Source organism: Chiroxiphia lanceolata, chromosome 2, assembly GCF_009829145.1.
Source record: "Chiroxiphia lanceolata isolate bChiLan1 chromosome 2, bChiLan1.pri, whole genome shotgun sequence".
In the NCBI taxonomy this organism is placed as follows: Eukaryota; Metazoa; Chordata; class Aves; order Passeriformes; family Pipridae; genus Chiroxiphia; species Chiroxiphia lanceolata.
The window spans coordinates 93,498,225-93,520,983 of NC_045638.1; the positions used below are offsets into that span (position 1 = coordinate 93,498,225).

The 22,759-nt window shown below is 39.7% G+C and overlaps 1 protein-coding gene across 3 annotated transcripts; it reads left to right on the top strand.

The window, feature by feature from the left end:
- Positions 1-128: 128 nt before the first annotated feature.
- SPICE1 (spindle and centriole associated protein 1) lies at positions 129-22,131 on the top strand. Of its 3 annotated transcripts, XM_032679795.1 has the most exons (17): positions 129-285; positions 739-786; positions 1,825-1,971; positions 5,586-5,688; positions 6,458-6,579; positions 8,117-8,202; positions 8,499-8,641; positions 8,865-9,002; positions 9,770-10,035; positions 11,702-11,833; positions 12,472-12,619; positions 14,712-14,936; positions 16,900-17,294; positions 18,575-18,746; positions 20,159-20,261; positions 20,594-20,681; positions 21,258-22,131. In XM_032679795.1, exons 1-17 carry the CDS (start codon positions 202-204, stop codon positions 21,309-21,311), a joined length of 2,454 nt encoding a protein of 817 aa, XP_032535686.1. In that variant the 5' UTR covers positions 129-201; the 3' UTR covers positions 21,312-22,131. The 3 variants fall into 3 exon arrangements, with proteins under 3 accessions (XP_032535686.1, XP_032535688.1, XP_032535689.1); XM_032679797.1 differs by lacking the exons at positions 5,586-5,688; positions 6,458-6,579 and having other exon boundaries at positions 130-285; XM_032679798.1 differs by lacking the exons at positions 129-285; positions 739-786; positions 5,586-5,688 and having other exon boundaries at positions 1,868-1,971.
- Positions 22,132-22,759: the final 628 nt, after the last annotated feature.

A 22,759-nucleotide genomic window follows, 5' to 3' on the forward strand; every position in this document is an offset into this window, starting at 1 on the left:
CTGCCCTCCTCGCGTGGCGGAGCTGGCGGCGGGAGCGCGGCCCGAGGGGCGGGCGGGGGGGGCGGAGGGGAGGCCGCACTCTTCCCGAGGGGCGGGCGGGGGGGGCGGAGGGGAGGCCGCGCTCCTCCCGAGGGGCGGGGAGAACGGGGAATAGAACCGGACCCGGCTGCGGCGCCGCTCCCGCCCCTTCCCTGGGCGGTGATGTCGGTGCTGCGCGGGCCGCGGCCCCGCGCTGCCGGCAGGAAAGGCTCCAGGAAGGCGGCGGCGGCTAAGCGGGACTGGGATGTAAGTGCTCCCTGCTGCCGGCGGCCTCGGCTGGGAGGAGGGCCGGGCAGCCTCCGTCCCCACGGCTGGGGGAGCCCCCGGGGGCCACCGCCCTCTTAGGGGCTCGCCCGTGGAGATCCCCGGGCTGCGTGTGGGTTTGGGCCGGCGGACACGCCGTGTGCGGGGGGGACATGTCCCCGCTGGCTTCCATGGCCCTGCTGGATGCCAGGCCTCCTCCCTCTCCAGGGGGTAGAGCGCCCCGGGGCTTGGGGGCGGTGCCGTTTGTGGTGGCTGGCTCCCGCCGGGGGTGGAATGCTCCCCAGCGCCATAGGGATGCACCGCTGAATAGTGTTATGCTGATTAAATTGTAATTTAGAAGTTCGGTTGTTTGGAGATTTTTTTAAGGAAACTTAAAAACCAAACGGTTTGTCCTCAGTTATGACTTTTGATGAATTCCCTGGTTCCTGTTCACAGAGTACCGTCCATGACTTGACAGTGTACCGTGCAACTCCTGAGGATATTGTAAGTTTGATAGCAACCACCTCTATTTCCTTGCTGCAAGGGCATTTAGCTGCCTGTCTGACATAAATAAGTGTTTACCACACTTACAGGGATATTTTCTGTTTAATCTCCCTTTTAAACTCCTGAACATGTTGGCTCTGTAGTGTTAGTTCTTTATGATATCAAACATCCCCAGGTCTGGCAGTTGGTTTCTATTTCTGTTTTCTAGTCCCGTTGGGAAGCAGTAGCCATAGTTTTTGTTTCAGTGAACTGTATGCTATCATAAATGCATAAAAACGTAAGTACGTAAAAGCTCGGTCGACTGGTTGAAGTTATGTCTCTGCTGGAAGGACTGAAAGAAGTGCTTTATCTGAGGAGTCTCTCCAATTCTGAAAAGAATTTTCATTTAAACAATTTAAGTATAATTTCTTTATGCTAAAGGATCTGCTCATTGCAAAATCTGTGCATTACATTTAATATTTCTTGATAGCACTAATTACCAGGATGGAATAGGCAGTATGAGCTATTGTTGCTTATAAATTTTGGCAGGGAAGTCAAGACAGATGGGCACAATAGAAACTTGATTCTATAAATGTTTGACTTGGTAGCTTCCAGAGACTTTAGCAAGCATCTCACATTTAATTTGGATTTAGACTGTTATCTTTTTATATATATCACTGTTAGAAGAAGAGAGAGAATAACTGTGGTGACCCAACAGTGTTAAAACAGGAAAATGCCTTATGTCTTTTTATGCATGTTATAGGTTGTAGTGTTTAGGTTTTGCCTCCCTTTACAGCTGAAGAAACTCTTGCTGAGTCAGTGGTGTAAGGCAGATGGAAATGGTGATCACCTTTGGAGGTGCTCTAAGTCTGGCTGATCCTGATGGCATTTTACACTTGTGGATGTTTATGAGACTGTCCTTAGTATTACCATGAAACTAACATAAATAATATTCCGTGCATGAATGTTAAAATCAAGAGGAGCTTGTTAGCATTAGCCTGCAAATTTTGCTTTAGATTGTGTCTTGATCTTAAAATCGTGTCCTTTATATTTGCGTAGCTGCGTCGCCGTGAAATACACAAATCAAAAAACAAAGCACTGGCACATCTGGAACTGCAAGAGAAAGCACTGAACAGAAAATGGAAGAAGCAAAAGCAACTGGATGCTGGTTCCTTGGAGAAAATGAAATTGACTCTGATGCGTGAGGTGAGAGCTAAATCCGTACTTCCAGCCTGCTGCGGGTGATTTGCAGCAGTATTGGAAAACTGCTCCTGCACATACGGCAACATTTGCTCCTCTTGTTGGATAACTTGATGTCATGTACGCAGACACACTGTGCTGCACACATGTAGTGATTGGAGCTAGGACTGACAAGCTTGTCGTCTGACGATCAAAAAGCTTGTTCTCTCAGCGTTCTAAAGCACTCTGACTGAAAATATATTATTTAATTTGCTTTTGAATATTGAACTGTAGCAGTAAATTTAAGCCTAGCCAACAGAGTGAGTAGCTGTCATTGTCTGAAAAGGTATTTCAGTGGTAGATCTCCTTTGTTTCACATGGCAGGTCACTCCTTGCCATATGTTATGAAAACTAATCTGAAAATTAGCTTTCAGACCTCTGTACTTGAAGAAACTGAGAATTATAGGTAAAGAATGATGATGAACAATGTTCGCCTAGCAGTTAAATATGATCTCGTAGTCCTATAAATGTGCAGTGGATTAACCATCACAAACCTCCTCTTTGTTTCATCTTTTGTAATTTTTCAGAAGTCTGTTTCTGATCTCTGAGAACATTCAGCCATAGATAGAAACAAATCAAAGTACCTAGAACTGAAGATCATTACCTAGTTCCCTGTTTGACCCTTGTTTCTCTGCAGTCACGGTAGAATTTTTGTGTTAAGGATATTGTGCTAATTAAGCCTCAAACTTTAATTTTTACTTTTGTTACTTTCCTGCCAAATGCATTTCAGCAGAGTATTCAAAAGACCTGTGGACTTCTGTATGAATTTCACTAATGTAATAGCAGGCTAGTTTCAATAAGACTTCCATGCAGAAACAAATTACGTATCACAAAGATGCATTACACCACCCTCTCTAAGATTTGGCTGGACTACCTATTCTGTGGCTTTGTGAAACTCATGTTTAGGAAATAGTCTTCTATATTTGTTGCTGTTTCTGATGAGAGTGCACAAATCTCAATTCCTCCTGAATGGCTTTACCTTTATAATTTAAAAGATTACTTTATTCGATATAGATTGTGTCTACTTCTCAATTAGAGAAAAGATGCTATCAGATAGGAAGACAAAAGGAAATGATTCCAGGCAAGATGAAACCCGTCTGGCTGTTGCTTTTTGAAACACTGGCAGCTTCTTATGTGTAGAGAAAAATAAAACAGATGGAAGAGAGTTACCATTTTGACCTGTCCTTAGCTTAAATCTTGTTAATTGCCAGATCCTGTTATTCAGAGTAACTAGGAGGACTCTGTGTCTCCCAGTGGAGCAGAACCACTGTGAATTATCTCCTTGTCTCTGTTTCCTTGGTGATCTTTTTAGTTACTGCTGTGAGTGTAACTTCCCAAGCCCCTTGAATCCTGCTCAGCTGCCAGAGACTCAGAGACAAAAGCTATGAAGGTGCTGCTACTAGTGTGGTTTCTCTTGTAGTTGTAGGTTGAAGAGAAAGAGAGCAAAAGTTATAAAATGGACAAGCAAAATTTTATTATTCTGATGACTTTTCTGCCTGAAAATCTGAATGATAAAATAATAAGTTCACCTCTGTAACTGTGGGCTGTGAATGTTTAGATACCACACTAATGGGTCCTGTAACTACTTATTTTTTAAATAATGTTAGTGTATTGCACCAAAGGGTAGCGGTGAATGGATTATTGTAGTGGGGAGATTTTAGGATTAGTCCATTTTATTTATCTTTGATAACAATCTGAAACAGGAGGAAAAATGATTTTTACTGAAATTCATAGGTGATAGCAAACTGGAACAAAGTACACCATCTGGTGAAATTGTTGAGGGCATGTAAATGGGCCTAGAGGGGTTTACAAGCTGATATAATTTTTTCTTCTGATCACATGCAAGGGTGAGCTAATCTGCCTTGGGAGCAAAGCTCTAGAAATGTTCATAACATGTTCAACAGGAGGGCAAAGCTTAGGAACCTGCTGATGCTGAAAAGGTTCTAATGTAGGGAGGTTGAAAACAAATTAATCAGGGTAATTTTTCTCTGATTATACACATCAATTTAGTTTTAATTGCCTTAGGGAAAGGGATCACATGAACTCTTTCTTCCCTTTTTTCTTAATATATTTTTTTTCTTCTGCAGGTCTGGCATAGCTTTGTCTAAAGCCTGCATTGTTTTGACATCAGATGGCTAAATGGAAAGACTAGTTAGTATCAAACGTGAAAACTGAATAGTGATCTGGAAAAGTAGATATGTGAGATGACTTAAAGATGAATATTCACTGATTTGCTAAATAAATTATGAGAAGTCTAATTTACTGCAGAGTAATTCAAGCTCAAAAGAAAACTAGAAAGACATGGAAACCAGATATGTAGGGAAACTTCTTGACATAACAAAGTGTGTAGTAAAATAGGGGGTTGGGGAGAAACAGGTGAAATGCCACTGCCTAGAATTTTTTGTATGAGGCTGAATGTAAGCCAGCAAACTTACCAATGGACCCTGAAAGAAACTCTGTGGAGATAATGGCATTGGGTGCTCTGAAACACCTGCAAAACAGTCCCTCTTACGATTCCTGGAGGAGCAAAAATTGTCACTCAGTTCTTAAATTTTGAGTAGGAGGGCATATGTGAGCCTGACTTTTTTCTGGGATCTTCTAAAGTACTTACAGTCTCCCTGGATCAATTTGATGAACCATGATGAAGCGGAGGTCACTTATATATCTGGTCTCCTCTCTGGTATTTAGGAATAACTACCTTCTCTGCAAGTTGCGTGTTATAATTTTACTGGTTTTCCATTTCCAGCTTTGTGAATAACTTGAGGAGTTAGTGAGGAGTTTTGAATTGTGTTCTGCTCACAAAGCCACATCCCCAGTCAGCTCCATTTGGCTCAGAGTAGCTGGATGCCTCTTGCTTTGCACTTCAAGACTTCCTTCCTTAGGACTCAGCTGTTGCGATGGACTTCAGACACTGGGAGAGAGAGAATACAGGAGCTGTGTCTTGTGAGAAATGTGTGGAGATTCCCAAAATGTCTTCCAATGCCAGATGCAGTCAGCTGTGTTTGTGTCTGTTGAAAGTTTTTGGGTGGTATATGGCTTAAGTGTTAGGATTTTCAGGAGTCAAGGCTGAATGAAACAAGTCTGCCTGAATTGCTTTGTTTCTAGTGATCCATTTTTTTGGATGTCAGCTGTAGATAAGTGTTCTATGACTCAACAACACTGAGATCAAATGATTTGAGGATGCACACTGATTTTTTTTTTTTTTTTTTTATTGCCAGATATGTCTGTGGTTTTGATAAGTGTGTCATAAACACCCAGCTTCTTGTTTGTGTCAGGCTGGGAGGAGAAGGGAGAAGGGAATGAGAGGATTGGCTCTAAAGAGAAAGAGTCAGTACCGATGGGGGCCCCTGAAGTAATAACTGTTTAATTTTTCAAAAAAACAGTGTGAATTCTAGTGACTCAGAATGAGGTATGGTTTTCTGATCTGTCTTAATTAGGATCTAATTACACAGTACCAACATTGCAAATGTTGTCATGTCAGCTGTTCCCTCAATAACTGTTAGAAGAACAATACACAAAAAAAAAAAAGGAAAAATCAATCTACTCAGTGTGAAGTGTTTCCTTATACACTATAATTTCAGATTCTGTCTGATCAATACCATTTGCAAGATGTATTGGATCGATCTGATCAGGTTATTGCTGTGGCAAAAGACTTGTTTGGGGATGCTCCTCGCACACGAACAGGTAGATCATCTCGTCTCTACGTGGTAGTATTTCTAAGGTTATCTCCTTGCTTTTCATAAATAGTCTTCCTTTGCAGAGTATTCTTTCTAACTGCTTTCATCTCATCATCTAATGTAGTACAATTTATCCTGTTCATGTTGGATGGAACACAGATGAGGATAACACCTCCCATGGCAGGGCAGAGTGACCCACGGGTGGTTATTCCACTGTATTGGTCCACTGTGGAATTTCACATCCTGTAGTGTGAAACACCTCAAACTTACCATTTGACAGCCAAGCTACTGGCCTATGCAGAACACCAGTTGGAGCCACTGTAGTAGTTCTGGTTCTCATTGTTGCATGAGCTGACTGCCTGCTCTTGGATATTGTTAAAGATTTATCAGCAATTGCTGATTGAGGCTTTTCCTATTCTTAGCTTGGGTTGTGAATCCTTGTGCTGCTGGAAAGCAGGACTGGCTGTTTGCATGCGAAATCTTAAGGTTATTTCTCTGTCGGCTGCCATTCTCTTTTGTTCTTAATAACTGTTTAATCCTGCATGCTGCTTCTGCACAAGTGTATTTACACAGGTGAGGAGGGCAAAAGCCTGGTACATGGCCAAGTGTGTTAAGATAACTCTATGGTTGGTCTTTGGTCGTTGTTTAAAGCGACATAACATCCCTGTGACCCTTTTTGTGCAAAGTACAGGAACTTGCATTTCTGTACAAAGTCTTGAGACATGAGTACAGACCAAGTCCTCTGTGTTCTTCCCTGTGTTATCTAATTCCTCTAGGTTTCCCTAATGTAACAATGGCTCCTAACTGTGACCTAGAATCATCTCAAGGACCCATTATACAAAAATGTGATCCTCCCAGTCAGCTTTCCATCCTTAGTGAATCTGTCATGGATTCCCAGGTAATGTACATTTTGTTCCATACATACCCTGTGGCTTTTTTTGTTTGCACAAAGTAAGAATATTCAAAGGTAGAGTTTCCAAGGAGACCTAAACCTGGGGTTTGTGTGTTTTATACCATGTTGATGACATTCACAGAAGACAAACAGAGGTGAGTTTGTTTTGTGAGACTCTGGGAATCATGGTTTTTTGATTTCTTAACCTTCAGATATGAGAAACAAACATCATATGTCTTGTAGAAGCTTTCTCATAGTAGCATGCCCTCCCTTTTAAATTCTGGAATTATCAGGAAGAGAACAAGGTAATTACGGTCTAAGAGAAGAACTCCTGTATTACTTAACTAATTGCTACATTTCAAAATACGTCTCTGATTTACCCATTATGTCTGCATATATGGGGACCAGTTCACTCCATAGCCTTGATTAGTCCTACAAGTTTAACTTTTAATACTTCCCATTATTCTGCATTTATTCAGATTTGTTTAAAAAGTTTTTAAATTGTTTAAATTTCTTTAAAATTTCATTTAGATAGACTCTGTGTTCTGTTTTCTTTTCATAACATAAGTTGTACTGGGAATACTCACTGTGGTTTGCTCCCAGAAAACACCTCACTAATAAAGACCAAAAGGGCTTTGTAGGAGCAAAAGTGATGGTATCATATTCTCATGTTTCTCTACTCCTGTTTCGTACTATCCTTCACAAATATTTATAATTTGAGTTGTAATACTTCTGTCATGTATTTCAGTGTGGTATTTGTTTCTATGGGGTTTTGTTGTTTGTTTTTTTTTTTAATATGAGAATTAACTGCAGCATCTTTTGAAGCTGTATCACTGGATGCATCCTGCATGATAGGCTGAAATTTTAAAAAGAAACATGTATTGGTAGTTGTCTGGCAAGCTTCTGTGAGTTTTTCTTATGTGCCTATGAAAATGATAGTTAAAGGCTATCTGGTGAAACCTACATAGAAGTTCAGAAACCTGGTAGTTCGAGGAATCCTAATTCCAAATTTGGTTGCTTAAGTTTTCGTATAAATGAGGTCCACAGGATTGTATTTTGGTCAGGTTGCATTTTACACGCAGAAGGTAAATGTAATTTTCTTACATTCTTACAAAATGTAAGGTCTCATTACAAGGTTGTTTACCTTGTAACATCAGCTGGATGAAAGTTTACAAATGCTATGATTTAAGTTGCTTTTTCCATGTTCTGCCTGCTATATCTCTGTATTTGTTTTGATGCCGTCTTTACAGCTTTTATTTTATCCTCCAGTTTATGTGATCTTTCTTATTTAATGTAAGTCATCCAAAGAAAATATTGGATAATAACTTGCTGAGTTATTTTCAGAGACAATTGTCAGTATCAATATTTCTTAGGTGCTAAAGTGCCCCAAAACTTCCCACAAAGGGGTGTGAATTTGGTGGGGGTTTTTTAATGTGTATGTTCTTCCTTATATTTTGTTTTGGAGACTGAAACAAGTGGTTTTGTTTTTTCTTGAAACAATTTTTCTGAAGTCCCTTTTGTTTTCTTTGTTGTCTCCTGAAAGGCTCTTAATGAAGACGAAGAGGAAGCATTATTAGAAGATGGACTCCCTAATTCTTTAGGTTTCAAATCCAGCATCAATTCTGACAGGTCAGTACAAATCCATCCATTCTGGTTTCTACCTGCTTATCACTGGAAATAGATGGAGTTAAGAGGGTGTTGCATGGGTATAGTTAAGTTGGCTTTTCTGTTTCCCTTTGTCCTTTCCTTATCTCAGATTTCTAGGACAGGCCTTGTTGTAACATTCAGGCTGGGAATGAACATGAGCAGGGAACTCACCTGAGCAATTGCAGATAATTTTAGAAGCTCTATCTAGACTGAACAGTTAATTTAAAATCATACTACTGTCCTGTTAAAATTCACTGTTTTGCTTGATTTCAATGTAGGCTGCTTCGGTTGTTGAGACAAGAAAATTCCTCGGTGAATTCTCAGTTGTGGGCCGAAAAGCATATGAGAAAACCCACCTTATCACAGGAATCAAATGTGCCTTTGACTCCAACAGCTGTTTCTCCATCACTGGATCTATCAGGTTGGATTTGCCACACCACAGCCTCCTGAGGGTTGTGAGGCTGTTCACAGGATCCTGTCAGGAATTCCTTTTCTGTGTGGGGGCTGAGAGGCAGAGATGTATGCTAATTTGGCTCTGATGAATTTCCAGACTAAAAAGCTGACTCTTCTGATAAAATTACTTCATATAACATGCCTGAAGTGTTTCACATGTGTGTTTTTTGTTTTGTTTTGTGTTAAATCAGCCCTCAATGCTACCAGTGTAATCAAGAGAACCCATTCAAGACTTCAGAATGAAGATGAAGAAACTGTAGACTCCACTGACAGTGTGAGACAAGTGCTGAACCCAAACTCCAGGAAACAAAAGCAAATTGCAGCAAAGAGTTCAGTACTTTTAAAAATAATATACCCTTTGGGCCAAGGTCCTTAGTGTCATAAGAAAGTGCAGGTTGGAAGGGATCTTTGGAAGTCATTGCAGGGCTAATGCCAAAGTTTGATAAGGGGACTCTTGCATCTTGAGGATATCTAAGGATGGATGTTCCACAGCTCCTTATCTAGTGTGTTCCCCTGTGTTCTGCATGTTCATTGACAAAGCCAAGCCCATAGGAATCTGGGAACATAAATGTGGCCCTTTGATGTTGTCCATTACCTTGCAGGTCATGGAGTTCTCTCCTGTGTGGGGCTTTTCTAGTTCTGATACAGCTTTGTACTCTGTGCTGCACAGACTTGTGATGCATTTCAGTCTGCATGTTCTACACATTTGTGTGTGAGGACTGACACAGATACAAGCTGTAACATGAAAGCATTGTTGTAAAAGAGTTGCTTACTGAATATGAGAAAGCAGCTTATTTTGCACCAGCAAATTGTTTCCATGCTTTTGACTAGGAAAGAGGAAAGTACAGACAGATATCCAAGATGAAAGCACCAGTTAGTCATACTTGAGAGGTACTAATGTCGTGGCAGAAAATGTATTTTTTGATTATCTGAAAAGTGCTGGAATGACTGGGGATGTTCTTTGATGGTCCATTTCATCTTATGGGAAGAGAGGGCCTTTCCTTTGATTTACTTCAATAAACAGTGTAATTTCATTGGTACTGCAAAGCTTTCTATACAAGTTGAAATTCCAATGACACTTTTTTTCCCCTCTCAGTGAAAAGAAAGCAAGCTGCACAGAACCCTGCAAGACAGAGGAGAGACGATTCTCCAGCTAATTTAAACCCCATTGACCTTCAGAGGGACAAGAAATCCAGCCTAGATGTTCTCAACCACATGATACATGAAGTGGAGCATGAATTGGAGGAATATGAGCGATGTACAGGTCGTGAGGTTCAAAAAAAAGAGGGAAGTGAAGGCCTCTCTGGGTTTACATTGTCACTGGTGAACGCTCTGTGTCGTTTGATGAGATACCTCAAAGAGGTGAGAAGACTTAAAATTGCTTCTGTAGAGTGAATGAAGAAGGGTATAAAGTTACTTTACAGATGTGAACTTTGGTCTTTTCTGGCTCCCAATCATTTTACATTGACCTCTGATTATTATTGCTTATTACTTTATTTGCTTGCAATTAGGAATTAAAACTTTTAGTTTGTTAGAAACTGGTATCTGGATTGAAAATGGAGGAGTTAGTCTCTCAGTGTCTAATACAAGAAAATACCAATTGAAATAATTTAAAATTTGTTATTTAAATATGTTCAGACTTGTAGCAGGATATTAACTACAGCCTTGTTTACAAATTTCTTGTCTTCCTTTGCCTCCCAAAAGCAACACTATTGTCACTAGAGCAGTGGACCCAAATCCCCAATTTTCTTTGTGGGTTTCCTTAGCTCTCTCTCTATCCATAACAGCAACCATGCCTTAAGCAAGAATGACCTGAAGTGCTCTCTGTAGCAGTGCACAGTTGGGAATTAATGGAATTCCATAAACACTACCTATAAGCCATATAGAACTTCTTTTTTAAAAAGGGGAAAAAAAAAGTATGCTTTATTTCATCTGTACCCCAGAGCTATCAAGATGCAGCAGTGTCTCACAAATTCATTTGGCCTATGTGACATTTTAAGCTGGATTATGACAGTTCCTGCACTCTTTAATAGGTGCAGCAGAGCATGTTATCTAGATCCTAATGTTTTTTCACTTTTGGTCCCAATGCCAGCAGAAAATAATTCAAAGTATGTTATAGGCAGCTCATGCTCTAATTTTGTCTGGCAGCAAAAAAAATACCTCAGTTGCTTTTCAGGGTCTCTTATGTTTTGGAGATGGGATGTATTTCTCTTATTCAGGGATTCCTTTGAGTAAGTGCAAGCATCCATCTGGGGAAGGGTTCTATCTGCTAATTCTGATGTGTTTGTGTGGATTTGTAGCCTTGTTTAGTTGTGGTGGTCCAAAAAGTGGCAGTTATGTATTCCATTTATCAGTTGGAAGTGGAAGGGACTATTGTGTGTCTTGTACAAGAGACCAGACTACTGCAGTGGTCTATCCTAATAGATTATTAATATCTTTTGAGGGCAAGAAGTTCTTTACAGTAAGGTTGTTTGCCTCATGTTCAAGTAGATTACTTAACAAATAATTTTTTTTTTCTTCTTTAAAAAAAAAATAAAATAATTGAAACCCTCTAGAAGTTTTTCTCTGATGGGAAACATTAAAAAGCAAGTACTCTCTCCTTTATTTAGTCAAATTTGTCTTCACTAATGAATAAGGGAAACTAAAGAATAGGCACAAGTAGCACGGGATACTGACAAGCATTAGCACACGTGGAGTTATTTGATTACTGGTGAAGATTCAGTGGCTTGAGAAATTGTATCTATGCAGAGAGAGAATGGTTGTAGTTACAGCCTATGAAAGTTGTAAAGGCAGGAGAACAAGGATGTGTAGAATTCTGTACAGTGTTCTGGAGTAACAAAGAAAAAACAGTAAACTCTCTGACAATTCTCAAGCCCTGACAATTGGGTTTTGTCATGAAAGTAGTGAAGTCAATTTAGCAATAGGGGGAAGAGCTGTTACAGTTCGATGCCATATTGTCTCATTCCTGTTTTCAAATGTGAGTATGTATTGGTTTATAGTAGGTTTTTAACTTTTTCTCCCTCTTTAGACTGAAATGCAGCTTCATGAGAAAGAGGTGATGAGGCAGCAGCAGGAGGAGATGTTGAATGAGCACAGAGAACTGATTGATGCTCTGACTGCAGAAGTACTTCTAGTGAGGGAAGAAAACATTACTATGCAGGTACTGAGCCCTCCTCGCTTCTTACCCATCAGGATGACTTGATAGAATTCTGAGTTCTGTTCCAAATATAGGCTGAGATGCATTGTCTCATATTCTAGAGATTTTAACAATAAACAGAAAAAAATGATAAAATTGAAAGAGGAGCTTGAGAATTATGATAGCAAGTGCGGGGAAAGAATGTTTGGAAGGTTGTTAGTTTATCTTTATTTTAACTTCAAGGCCTGAGAAAGTGAAACCAGGCTTTCCTTTATCTATATAAAAGCTTGAGCATCTTCTTTAACAGTTCTATACTGTTGACTATACTGGAGCAACAGAGTAGACTAGATGTAATACTGTGTGGTTTGTTTGTTTGTTTGTTTTTTTTTTCAGTTTTCAGTGAAGGTAGATTTATCAATGGTTACATTTGGAAACAGATCGAACAACCTCACACAGGAATTGGTGTCATGAGTTAGGAAAAGGGAAAACAAATAAACAAGAAACATGGAGACAGTATTATTTAATACCTCCCTGGAATGCTACAGAACCACGCAGTGTTTTTAAGAGGCCAAATTACTTCTCAGGGCTGCTTGTGGTATATGATTTTCTAAATCATTGCTAGAATACAAATTTCTGTATCTCTGTTTTCCTTCCTCCTTTAGAATAAGCTTCAGCAGTACATGACAGTAACAGATGAAAAGCTGATGTCTCTCACACAAGCATTTAAAGGCCTCCCTTTGGTAGAACCTGAAAGAGAACAAAGCTCTAAACATTTTGGAATTGCAAGAAAAGGTCCAGCAGACAGCCAAGGTGTGTACATGCACGTGTGAAGGATGAAACAGGAGTAGTGGCTAGTTTATCCCTGTGGTGGAAAATCTGGTATTTAATAGATGTCTACTTGCATAAATACTTCTTGCATGAGCATGAATCTCACTTCAGTAAATCCATATGCCATGGGTTCTGCTGTGAGCACAAGCACAAAAGGAGGGGAGTAGCCTTCCCCATTAAGTTGGCTTACAAAGTCAGGTTTTTTCTGAGGGTTGTAAAAAAACCCTAGGCAACCAAAGAAACCAAACACAACAGAATCAGGATGTTGCCTTCCTGTTACTGAGGCAGCCTGACACTGTGAGATTGATTCTTCCATAAGGCACTGGAGGTCGCTGCTGAACAACACAACAGAAGCTGAGGCCCAGAAACAATCAGGCAGAGGTCTCTGACTTGGTATTTGTGATGTTATGTGAGAGGTGAGTGACCAATTGAGTGATATGGAGACAGGCTAAGCTAAGCTAGTAGCCTTGATGGCCAAAGTAACCAAACAATATTCATCTTGTACTTTTAACCTTCTTTCACCATGGGGTTTTCTCCCAGCTGTTTGCCTGATTGGTTGTTTAAATGAATTGGTTTTGCTATCAAGGTCAGTAAATCCTTGTGAATCCCAAGATTCCTCTGAGCTATTTGTATTTCGTAGTTAAATGTTGGGTTTGTGGATGTTTTTATAGCTAAAAACTTTCTTTCTGGAAGAATATTCTTCTCAGGAAGAAGCCACATGCAAGGTCACTTCTTTTTTTTTGTGATTGACCCAGGCTTTGTAAAAGCAAGTAAAAAGAAATCACACTCCAAAATATAAAATCCAAACTGTCAGAAAAGCACCCCTCATTTGAAAAAAAAAAAAAAAACAAACACAAAAAACCCCCACAGAAAAAACAAACAAACAAAAATAAATGTTACCATTCAGCACTTCTGCAGGACTAGAATTTTCAAATCTTCTTACTTGGCTCTCAGGAAAAGCCATCTTCCTGAGAAGAAAGATTCCTAAAGTACAAAAATATTTCTTTCTCCTTCAGAAGGAGATCTCTTGAACCCTTAATGCATCTGTCTGGATGTGAAACATTTGAGCTAGATAGTTTTAGCACAGAAAGCATTTGTAAGCTAACACAGGTCTCTGGAGAAAGGAAAGGAGAGTGAGAGGGAAGTGGGAGGGATACTTCAGAAATGCAGTTCTGTACAGTGAAGCAGAGCAGGAGGACCTTATTTCTTACCAAGGTGATTGAATAGCGGGTGGCAGGTTTTAAATTTAAATTCTGAGTAAAGTAAACCATAAGCAGTACTTTATGCAAGCAGCCTTGTCTGACTCTTTGTCATTGAAGGTGATTTTTGTATTTTGGGATCAGATACGTTCTCCTTAATTTTCCACTAACTTCTCTTATTGGTACAAATGTCCTGAACAAAATTGTGAAGGGAGAATTCAAAAATGGCATCAACAGATCAGTTCATATAAGTATATTAAAATTACTATGATATCTCAGCTTGCTACAACTTGAATTTCATGCTTTTCATTGTGTGCCTCTGGTATGTTCCAAATAGATGGCAACATACACACAAACTAATTGTAGTTAAATACAGGAGAATAACTTTTTTTTTTTTAACTGAAGAGATGTCTTATTTGAATACAATTGTAAAAAATCATCAAAGAGCTTGAAAAAGCCTTGAATTGTTTTCTACTTAGGCATTAGGACAAGTGTGTAGGTCTTTGTCTCAAGAGAATGTCACCAAATGCACCTCAAATATCTGTTCTTCACAAGTCATGTGTCTCTAACTCTTGAGCATGAGCTGTCAACAGATCTCAAACTAATATCCTGAGGTAGTGAGGCTTCATGTAAGAGCTTTTCATGCTGTTATGGCCAGTAAAGATTTGTAATATGCTTGAGTAAAAGAATTCTGTACCTGGGGATCAGAAGTATCTTAGGATTGTGTGTGAAACATAACCTAGTCTTGTCTTTTCGGGTATCTGAGTTGTTACTGAGATTTTTCCCTACGTTCCTATTGCACTAAACTTGGGGTTTTTTCTCTATTTTTTTATTCATTTGTTTAAGTTTTATCCCTGCTTTGTCTTTTTCTTCAGAAAAACCTGATGTGGCCTATTCTGAGCCCAGGACTGAGGCAGGCAAGAGGGAAAATATGCTGAAATTTCCCCAGGAAGAACTTCCTTTCACGTTTCCCACGGGGCCAGGTGCCTCACATGGTGTGGGATCTGACAGAAACCTGCCAGCTCACATCTTCCAGCCAGCTGTGCTGTTGTCACCCCCACAGCAGAAGAGCAGTCAGGAATTGTCTTCCCTCCAGAATGGTGAGATCCGTCTGGCTGTAGTAGTAGACTTCAGAGTCTGTAAGAATCTGTATGCTTGGGCACACTGGCCCCAGAGCTGGAATTTCTGACTGCTGCATCCATATACACATTTCTTTTCTTACTGTGCCTGTTGCTAGATATCCTTCAGGCTTTCTGTTTTCCACCTGTGGTCAGCAGTCCTGTCAGTGGCAATTCAGACTGACACTTTTATTTTGATTGGTTTTGATTGTCACTTTTTTTGTATGACTGCTGTAGCTATTTGTCAATGATGGACAGCACATAATCTCAGATTTCCATCTGCCAATAGTATAATCCAGCCTCCATCACCTGTAATGGGACCACTGAAGCCTGGAAATTCACTGCTTCTGCAGCCCATATTGCAGACAAACCAGGATGTCTGTAGGCTGTGTACTCCTGCTTTGAGCCAATCTTCCCAGCAAAGGGTTTTATAGAAGGCTTTGGGGGCAGGTTTCCATTACTGAGTTTCACTTAATACATGGGAAAGGTTTGAGGAAGTTTTGGGTGAAATTATGTGTTGCCAGATAACCAGATAACTCCGTCTTATGTCAGTATCTATAGGCTTTAGGAGTTTCATAGGTTGGTAGCTCAGTTCTGGTTGTTGGGAGGAAGAAAGTTCATCAGGAGTGATTAGAGAAGGTATTTCTTATTTAAACTTCTTGAAGTGAGCAGAAGGGAGGACCCTTTGTGACTCTCAAAATTAGCTGTTTCCTCCTGCGACTGTCATTGTAACCAAGTGCCAGGCCCTGTACAACGCTGTTGTTAAGAGGCAGATAGTTATATCTATGGCTGGTTTGATGGCTGCTGACAGGAAGTAGGGCACAGTACTGGGGGTTTGTGCCTTCCCTGCTCTTTTCCTCTCCCTTTTCAGCTGTGTTGCTTTGTAAGCCTTTTTCAAGTCAGAAAAATAACCAAAAGTCCTTTTGATTTTTAAGGAGTTGGCAGGGCAATTGGAAGTTTATACCTGGTTCAGCCATTTAGTGGGCTGCTCTGCTGTGAGGAGGTACATAATAAATCTGGAGGAAGTGAACTAAAGGTCTTGTTCTACAAAGAGCAATGTCTTGTTTCAGTCCCATTGAGAACTGTCAGATGTTGTCTGTCATTAGAAATGAGACTATAGAACTATATTCCTGGACTTCTCCACAGTTTAGCTATGTGATAAATATATTGTTGCTCTTTCAAGACTGATGCTAAACAGCTCAACAAATATTAAACTGATTGAATGTTTCTTTATGCTCAATGATTCATAAAACACGCTTGAGTGTAAATTTTTAAATGTTCCCTGCTCAAGAGGCAAAAACTATAGCTTGGGAAGGAATGGGCTATTTGGTATATAAAGCATAGAAAATCAGGTTTTGATCACAAAATTCAACTTGGACTTAGCAGGTAGCAGCTGACAGTGCTGTAACTTATTTAGTCATGTCTGTGTGGTGCATTATCTGTTTGCTGTTGATGATCACAAAAAAATACCTAACTAATTTTGCTGGCCACAGTGCTTCCCCTTTCTGGGGGCTGACTAAATATCTAGTTTATTATTATGATAAAATGTTTTATTATCCTGAAAATTTTGGTAACAATCCAATATAAGTACCAGTTAAGGTAACTGGATTTTGGAAAATGGAGGACTAACTAAGGAATAGTATCTGATCTGTCAGCTAAGAAATGCAAAACAATTTATTTTCTCCTCGCTGACTTCTCTCTCAATCTCTAATTAAATCATTTAAATGTAAGGCTGTTTGCAATAGGAGATACTAAACCTGGTGAGTTCTTGCAGCAGGATGTTGCATAGAGTGGTTTTGATCAGTAAGGTAACACCATTCAGGCTAGATGTTACAATTCAAGTTCCCTCTTGATTATTAGTGCTGTGTTGCAACAAAGTCACTGTTAGTTTCTTCAGTGAGGATCCCGTGTCTCGGTCCTTACTGTTCCTTTATTTCTTGCTCAGTGTTTACAGCCATTTCTCAGTCTCCTGAAAACACTGAAAGAGACCCATGCAAGGAAAGGAGCTTACCTTCCTCCCTGAAGGCACAGAGCACAACTGAGGAAAACTCTCTCATCTCTCGAAGGCAACCAATTCCTTCTGCAGACAAAGGCTTGGAGGGTTCCCACAAGAAAATCAACCTGTCCTGCCAAGGTGACACTAGAAAAAACAGCACAGCTGAAGAGTTATTTCAAAGTGGTGATCTGCTGGGACAGATAGCTGAGCTCACACGGCAGAATGCGCTAATCAAAGCTCAACTGAGCAAATTCAGAGGTGCCTCCGGAGACGCAAGTCACCGCCCAAATCAGCCAGACCCGATACAAAATGCAGATCCTAGTCCAGACTCTTCACAAGGACAGGTGAGAATTTAGCAGAAGAGGAAGGCTGAATCCCCCTTTTGCTGATCTGCTTTCCCATGGCTTACTGGTGCTTTTGTGTCTTTCCTCTTGTCAGTTGTTATTCTTTTAATTTGTTTGCTTGGGGACTTGTGATTTCTGTCATTCGCTAGGGAGATTTCTCTCATTAGCCTTGGTTATATACGAGTGCTGAAAAGTGTGCAGCACATTTATAGGTTTAGGATAAGGTAATTCTGCAAGAAGAGGTGTGGTTGCAATCTGATCAGGTATTGTTCTTGTAGCTTGGATAATATTAACAATGAAAGCACTGCACCAACTCACAGGTTCTTGTCAAGCTTTTAAGATGCATATTTAAATCCACATCATATCCCTCTTTTGCTACTGTGATCCAGAAGCCCATGAGATTAAAGTTAGCGCAGGTCCACCTCTTGCAAATACTTGACGACAGTGTATGTACTTGTTGGGTCTGTCTTATCAGTCCTGTTCTTTGAAAATCCCAAAATCTTTGGGAAAGAGAGACCTTGAAGGCTTCAGTTCACATGGAAGAACTTTAACCTGAAACTAAGCAGTTATTCAGTGACACCCAAGTGAGTGGAGTTAACAGAGGAACATCCCTGCACTTGCTTCTGTCTTTACTTGTGTTCATCACAGTGGCTAATTGACTGTTCAATTAAGGATCCTAAAGACTTGAAATTTCCTCATGTAAATGTAGGCTGAGAGTGTTGTAATTTTCCACATTGTGTTATGTTGTGTAATATTTAGTCAGTATTTAGTTGTACAAGACCACATAAACTTTTAGAAGGTGGTGTTTTTGTCGAAGCAATGAGTGAGGGGGAGTTGAAGAGGTCAAAGCAGGTGAAAACACAGCTTAAAGATGAGTTCCAGGACACTTCTGCTAGAAACCTGCTTTTGCTTCCCCACACCCTCCTGAATACGTGTCTCTGATTAAGTATTTTCTTAACTATGGTAAATTTCTGGATGGTTGGTGGGATTTTTTGGGATTTTTTCTTCTTATTTCTTAAATTATATGGACAATAGCTGTGTTTTTCCTATTTGAAAGAACAGTTTAAAGTATTGGAGTGTCTAATCAATTAAGGACTTAGATACAGGACAGTGAAAGGGAGGGAAAAAATCAATTTTTTCATGGGAGGTGCTATGTAATTATGTTCACTTTCAGTTTGAAAATTAAATACGTAGCAGTACTTGAAATATATTGTATGCTCTCCTTGGCGGTGCAAATTGTCAGGTTTTCACTGGAAGTAACTATCCCATTATCCAAGTAGACTCATCTCATGGTATCAAAGAGCTTGGAGGAAAGAATTGCAGAGCTGAATCGCCAGAGTACAGAAGCACGTGATAAACTGTTGCAGTTAATAGACCAGCAAAAATTAGCTGCTGATGATATGGTCCCTCCAATGCTGTCTCCTGTTCTTCCCCCATCCCTGAATTATACTGGTAAGTACCCAGCTTCAGGGGAAACAAAAACTAGTAAGACAGTGTTTTTCTCTTTTTGAGAGTTTGTGTCCTTATCTTACTAGATGAGTGATTATGGTCAGCAGTACACTTGCTGTCAATGACTGTGTCATACAAACACTCCTTACTTCAGAGAGCTTAAAACATGTCAGCTAAACCTCTCCTAAAGTTAGTTTCTTAGTAATTAGTCTGCTGGAAGTATTGTGCTTCATGGTAAATCTGTTCTTTGCTACGTTCTTGTCTGAAGAGCAGTTGCTGTATTTGGATATTAGGAGGAATGTCTTCACAGAAAGGGTTGTCAAGGGCTGCCCAGGAAGGTGATGGAGTCACTGTCCCTGGGCACCTTTAAGGAAAGACTGGACGTGGCACTCAGTGCCATGGTCTAGTTGACATGGTGGTGTTTCATGATAGGTGGGACTCAATCTCTGAGGTCTTTTCCAACTTAATTGATTCTGTGATAGTCACTGGTGGGCAGCACTAGGCTTTTAATCAGTCCTCTGTCATGCAGAATCTTTCATAAAAAAGACCAAAGTATTTACATCAGGCCTTTGAAAGTCATGGCAAAGTGGTTATCCAGTTCTCAATCATCTTCTAGTTTTTGGTCTTTTGGGTGCTCTTTCCATCAGACTACTTTGCTCAGTCACTGCCAGTGGTAATAGAAAGGAGTAACTGGAGCTTCCAGTCACCTGAACAGGTAAATTAGCTAAAGGAATATCTTGATGATTCAAGATTCATAGATTAGCTGCAATGTGTAACTACAAACAAAATTACTTTCCAGGGACAAAATTACTTTCCAGGGGGGGAGGGCTGCTTTATCTTTTCATGGAGTCATTAGCATTACAGGCAGAACTGCACGTGACCCCGTACACATGATCTGTCTAGAACACCCACCCTTTGCCTCTTCTGAAACCACATGATGTATAAAGGGGGAAGGACTTGGAGGAGAGGGGAAGGAGGAGGAGAGACCACATGTGTATGTATATGCATGCATATGCAGTGACTCATGAGTTGGATCATAACACTTTTAATGCTTCTTTGGCTGTTGTAATATCAATTCAACATGATAAGTAAAATCTTAAAGGAACAAAGCAGAGAAATCGGAACTCTTTAAGCCTCTGATTGCCAAAAAAACCCAGAAAACTTAACCATGGAAGAATCATTCCATATTGTGTGTACATTGACCAGAGTTGCTCTGAGCATCTGATTTCAGTGCCAGTCATTTTCAGAAAGTGGGTATGAGGTTGGTGTTTAACGTGATGTTTTATTTCTGGTCTGTATATTTTATGCAATTGTGAAGAAGTATGTGATGCCCCTTCCCTCAGTGGGAAGGTGAAATGAATGTTGAGCAATGTTGCTGTGTTCTCATCAGAATCAAGCTATTATTTATTGCCTAGAAAATGAAAAGAGGACAGTTGAAGTGTCTGTTCCTGTGGCAGTTGGTGTGGACAGCTCCAAGGATAAGGGGGATTCCTCTGCCAGTATGACCAGTATAAGAAGGTAAAAGTTAACCCTTCACTATTTCACTTTTGTAGTGTCTTGATTACCCATGCAGCAGAAATTGAACACAGTGGAAAAACTGCCCTGTTTTTCTTTGGCTTCATGGATTTTCTGTGACTTATCACATTAAATTATGTGGAAGTGGGATAAAGGTCCAGTAGCTTTTTCACAACCTCCACTGTTTGTATGTAAAATATCTGCAATGTGACACAATGCAGATGACGTGGGTTGTTGAAGACTGTTGATGAGGAATCCTAACTCACGATGTGAGATACGATTCTTGTAGTCATTTCCATTTTTAACTCCTTCAGTCTCATTTTGAATATCCCCAGGTCTGTAGGAGACTCCAGCAAACCTTGTTCACCCCCAAGTGCCACGGCAGAAAGTGTGAAATTAACTTCTGTCAGCCAAAGACCAAAGGTGAGACTGAAATCTTCAGCCAGAACATCTGATTATGCTGTCATATAAGGAAAAAACAAGATAGATGGAGGGAAGAGCTCTGTCCTGCTTTAAATCTACTGAGGCTATTAGTGATTGATTCATGGCAGTTTGGATTATGGACAATGGGCAAGAAGAAATATCCCCAGTCTAGATTTCTGATTCCTGACATGCAAAGAGAAGGATAGCTTGCAGTGAGATGCTCTCATGGGGAACTCCAGGCAGCAGTACAGTCTGGTAATCCAGTCATAGATCTTCATGCTTGAAAGCAAGCCTGAGGACATATTAATAACCTGTCTCCTGGTGTCCAAAATAATCTAAATTAGGAGCGATAAAGAGAAACAAAGGGTCCAAGACTCCCTGTCCTGACAGCAAAGTATACATCACCAGAAGGGAAACTGGGAATTCTTAAGGTAGATGTGTCTTAAACTAGGTGCCTGAAGTAGGTGATGTGACTCCCTTCGTGTTGCTGATGGAAGACAGCAATCTTACTTGTTGGTTAGCAAGTCTGTGGGAAACTTATGATATTTAAATTTTAACTGATTTCTTCTTTTGCAGGTAGAAAAGCAAAAAGAAGAAGGATGGTTTGCATTGTCTATGCACATTATGTAAAGGAAGCTGCACTTAAGTCCTGTATTTTTAAATTTTTTTTTTATGAACCACAGTTGAATCATAATAATACCCCTCTCCAGATGTGCAGTTTAACTCTGAAGTGCTTTTGTGTCAGTGCCATTAATATGGAAAGGTCAATATGCTTACTGTATTTGTGCCATATAAAGCACTGTAGGAAGTCCTGGGAATGAGGTTCCAAATGGGACACACTGCTGTGACCTTATACCTTTTCACCAAATACATCTTTCACGAGATTGTAAACTCAGGCTGCTGTAGCATTATAAGTCAGCACCGATACCTGTGTTAGGTACACTGAAGGCAGGAGGCTTTAGAAATGGCATGTGAAACCTTCTGGGGCGTTTATTTGCACAAGATATGGGGATGAAAAAGTCCAGAAAAACTGAGGAAATGTACTTGGCATTCAAAAGGAACCTGGAGATTAGGAAGCCAGTCTGTTTCTGATGGATAAGAATTTGCATCAGAAAAAATTTGTTCCTTCTGTGGTTTACAGTAGCTCCCAAAAGTTCTCTTTTCTGTGCAGTTAAGATTACATCTGGACTTGAGGATTACTTTTCAAAAATCTTATTTAATATTTTTGTAAATATAAAGTGACTACTTGAAGTTGAAATCAGACTCTTTATTTGCTAGGTACTAAAGTATGTGCTCTTTGATACAATAGAAAACTGATATTAAGCTGATTTGCTATGTGTGTATATAATATTTTAATGACCATGGTTTTATATTGGTTTTATTTGACTTTTTAAAGTAGTCATTATTTTATTAGTAATGATTAACAATAAAACTTCTGATTGTGAGAAAATGCTCCTTTATCTGTTTCTTACCTTGTAGGAAACCTGGACAAAAACATTTATAATGGAGATTTAAAAAATTAAAATAATCTGCATGTCTGGGAAAGAAAATATCTGCAAGTCTCAAAAAAACAGATTTTCAATAAAATTGTTTGAATATTTTTCTTTTTTTAGCTGTTAAATTTACCCCTAAAGATATTGACAGGGTTGGGCATTAAAAGGGGACAGTCCCCTGTCCTTTCAATCTTTACACTTTGAGGAGAATTAAGAAAATACACTTTTTTAATTTTTTTTTTTTTTTTTTTGGTAAAGAGGTAAAGGAGTTGTTTTTTAAACAGACTTAGAAAATCTAAAGAATGTGGGATTCAAATGAGGACCTGTTCAAATATTCATTGACATTTCCAGTTTATTTTTCCAGTGTTTGGGGAGTGAAGAAGGTTCATATTTCTGTATTTTGTGAAATAACAGGTAAACTCACTGTTTAACTGTTGAGGGATGAAATCTCTCAACTCATGCAGAGATAGGAATGCCAAAGTTGGGATGGGACTACATAACCATGGTACCCACAGTTTAATACTGTTTCTTCTGCTAATGGTTGCTAAAAATGCTCCATAATAATTTAGTCTGAGATTTCCTTTT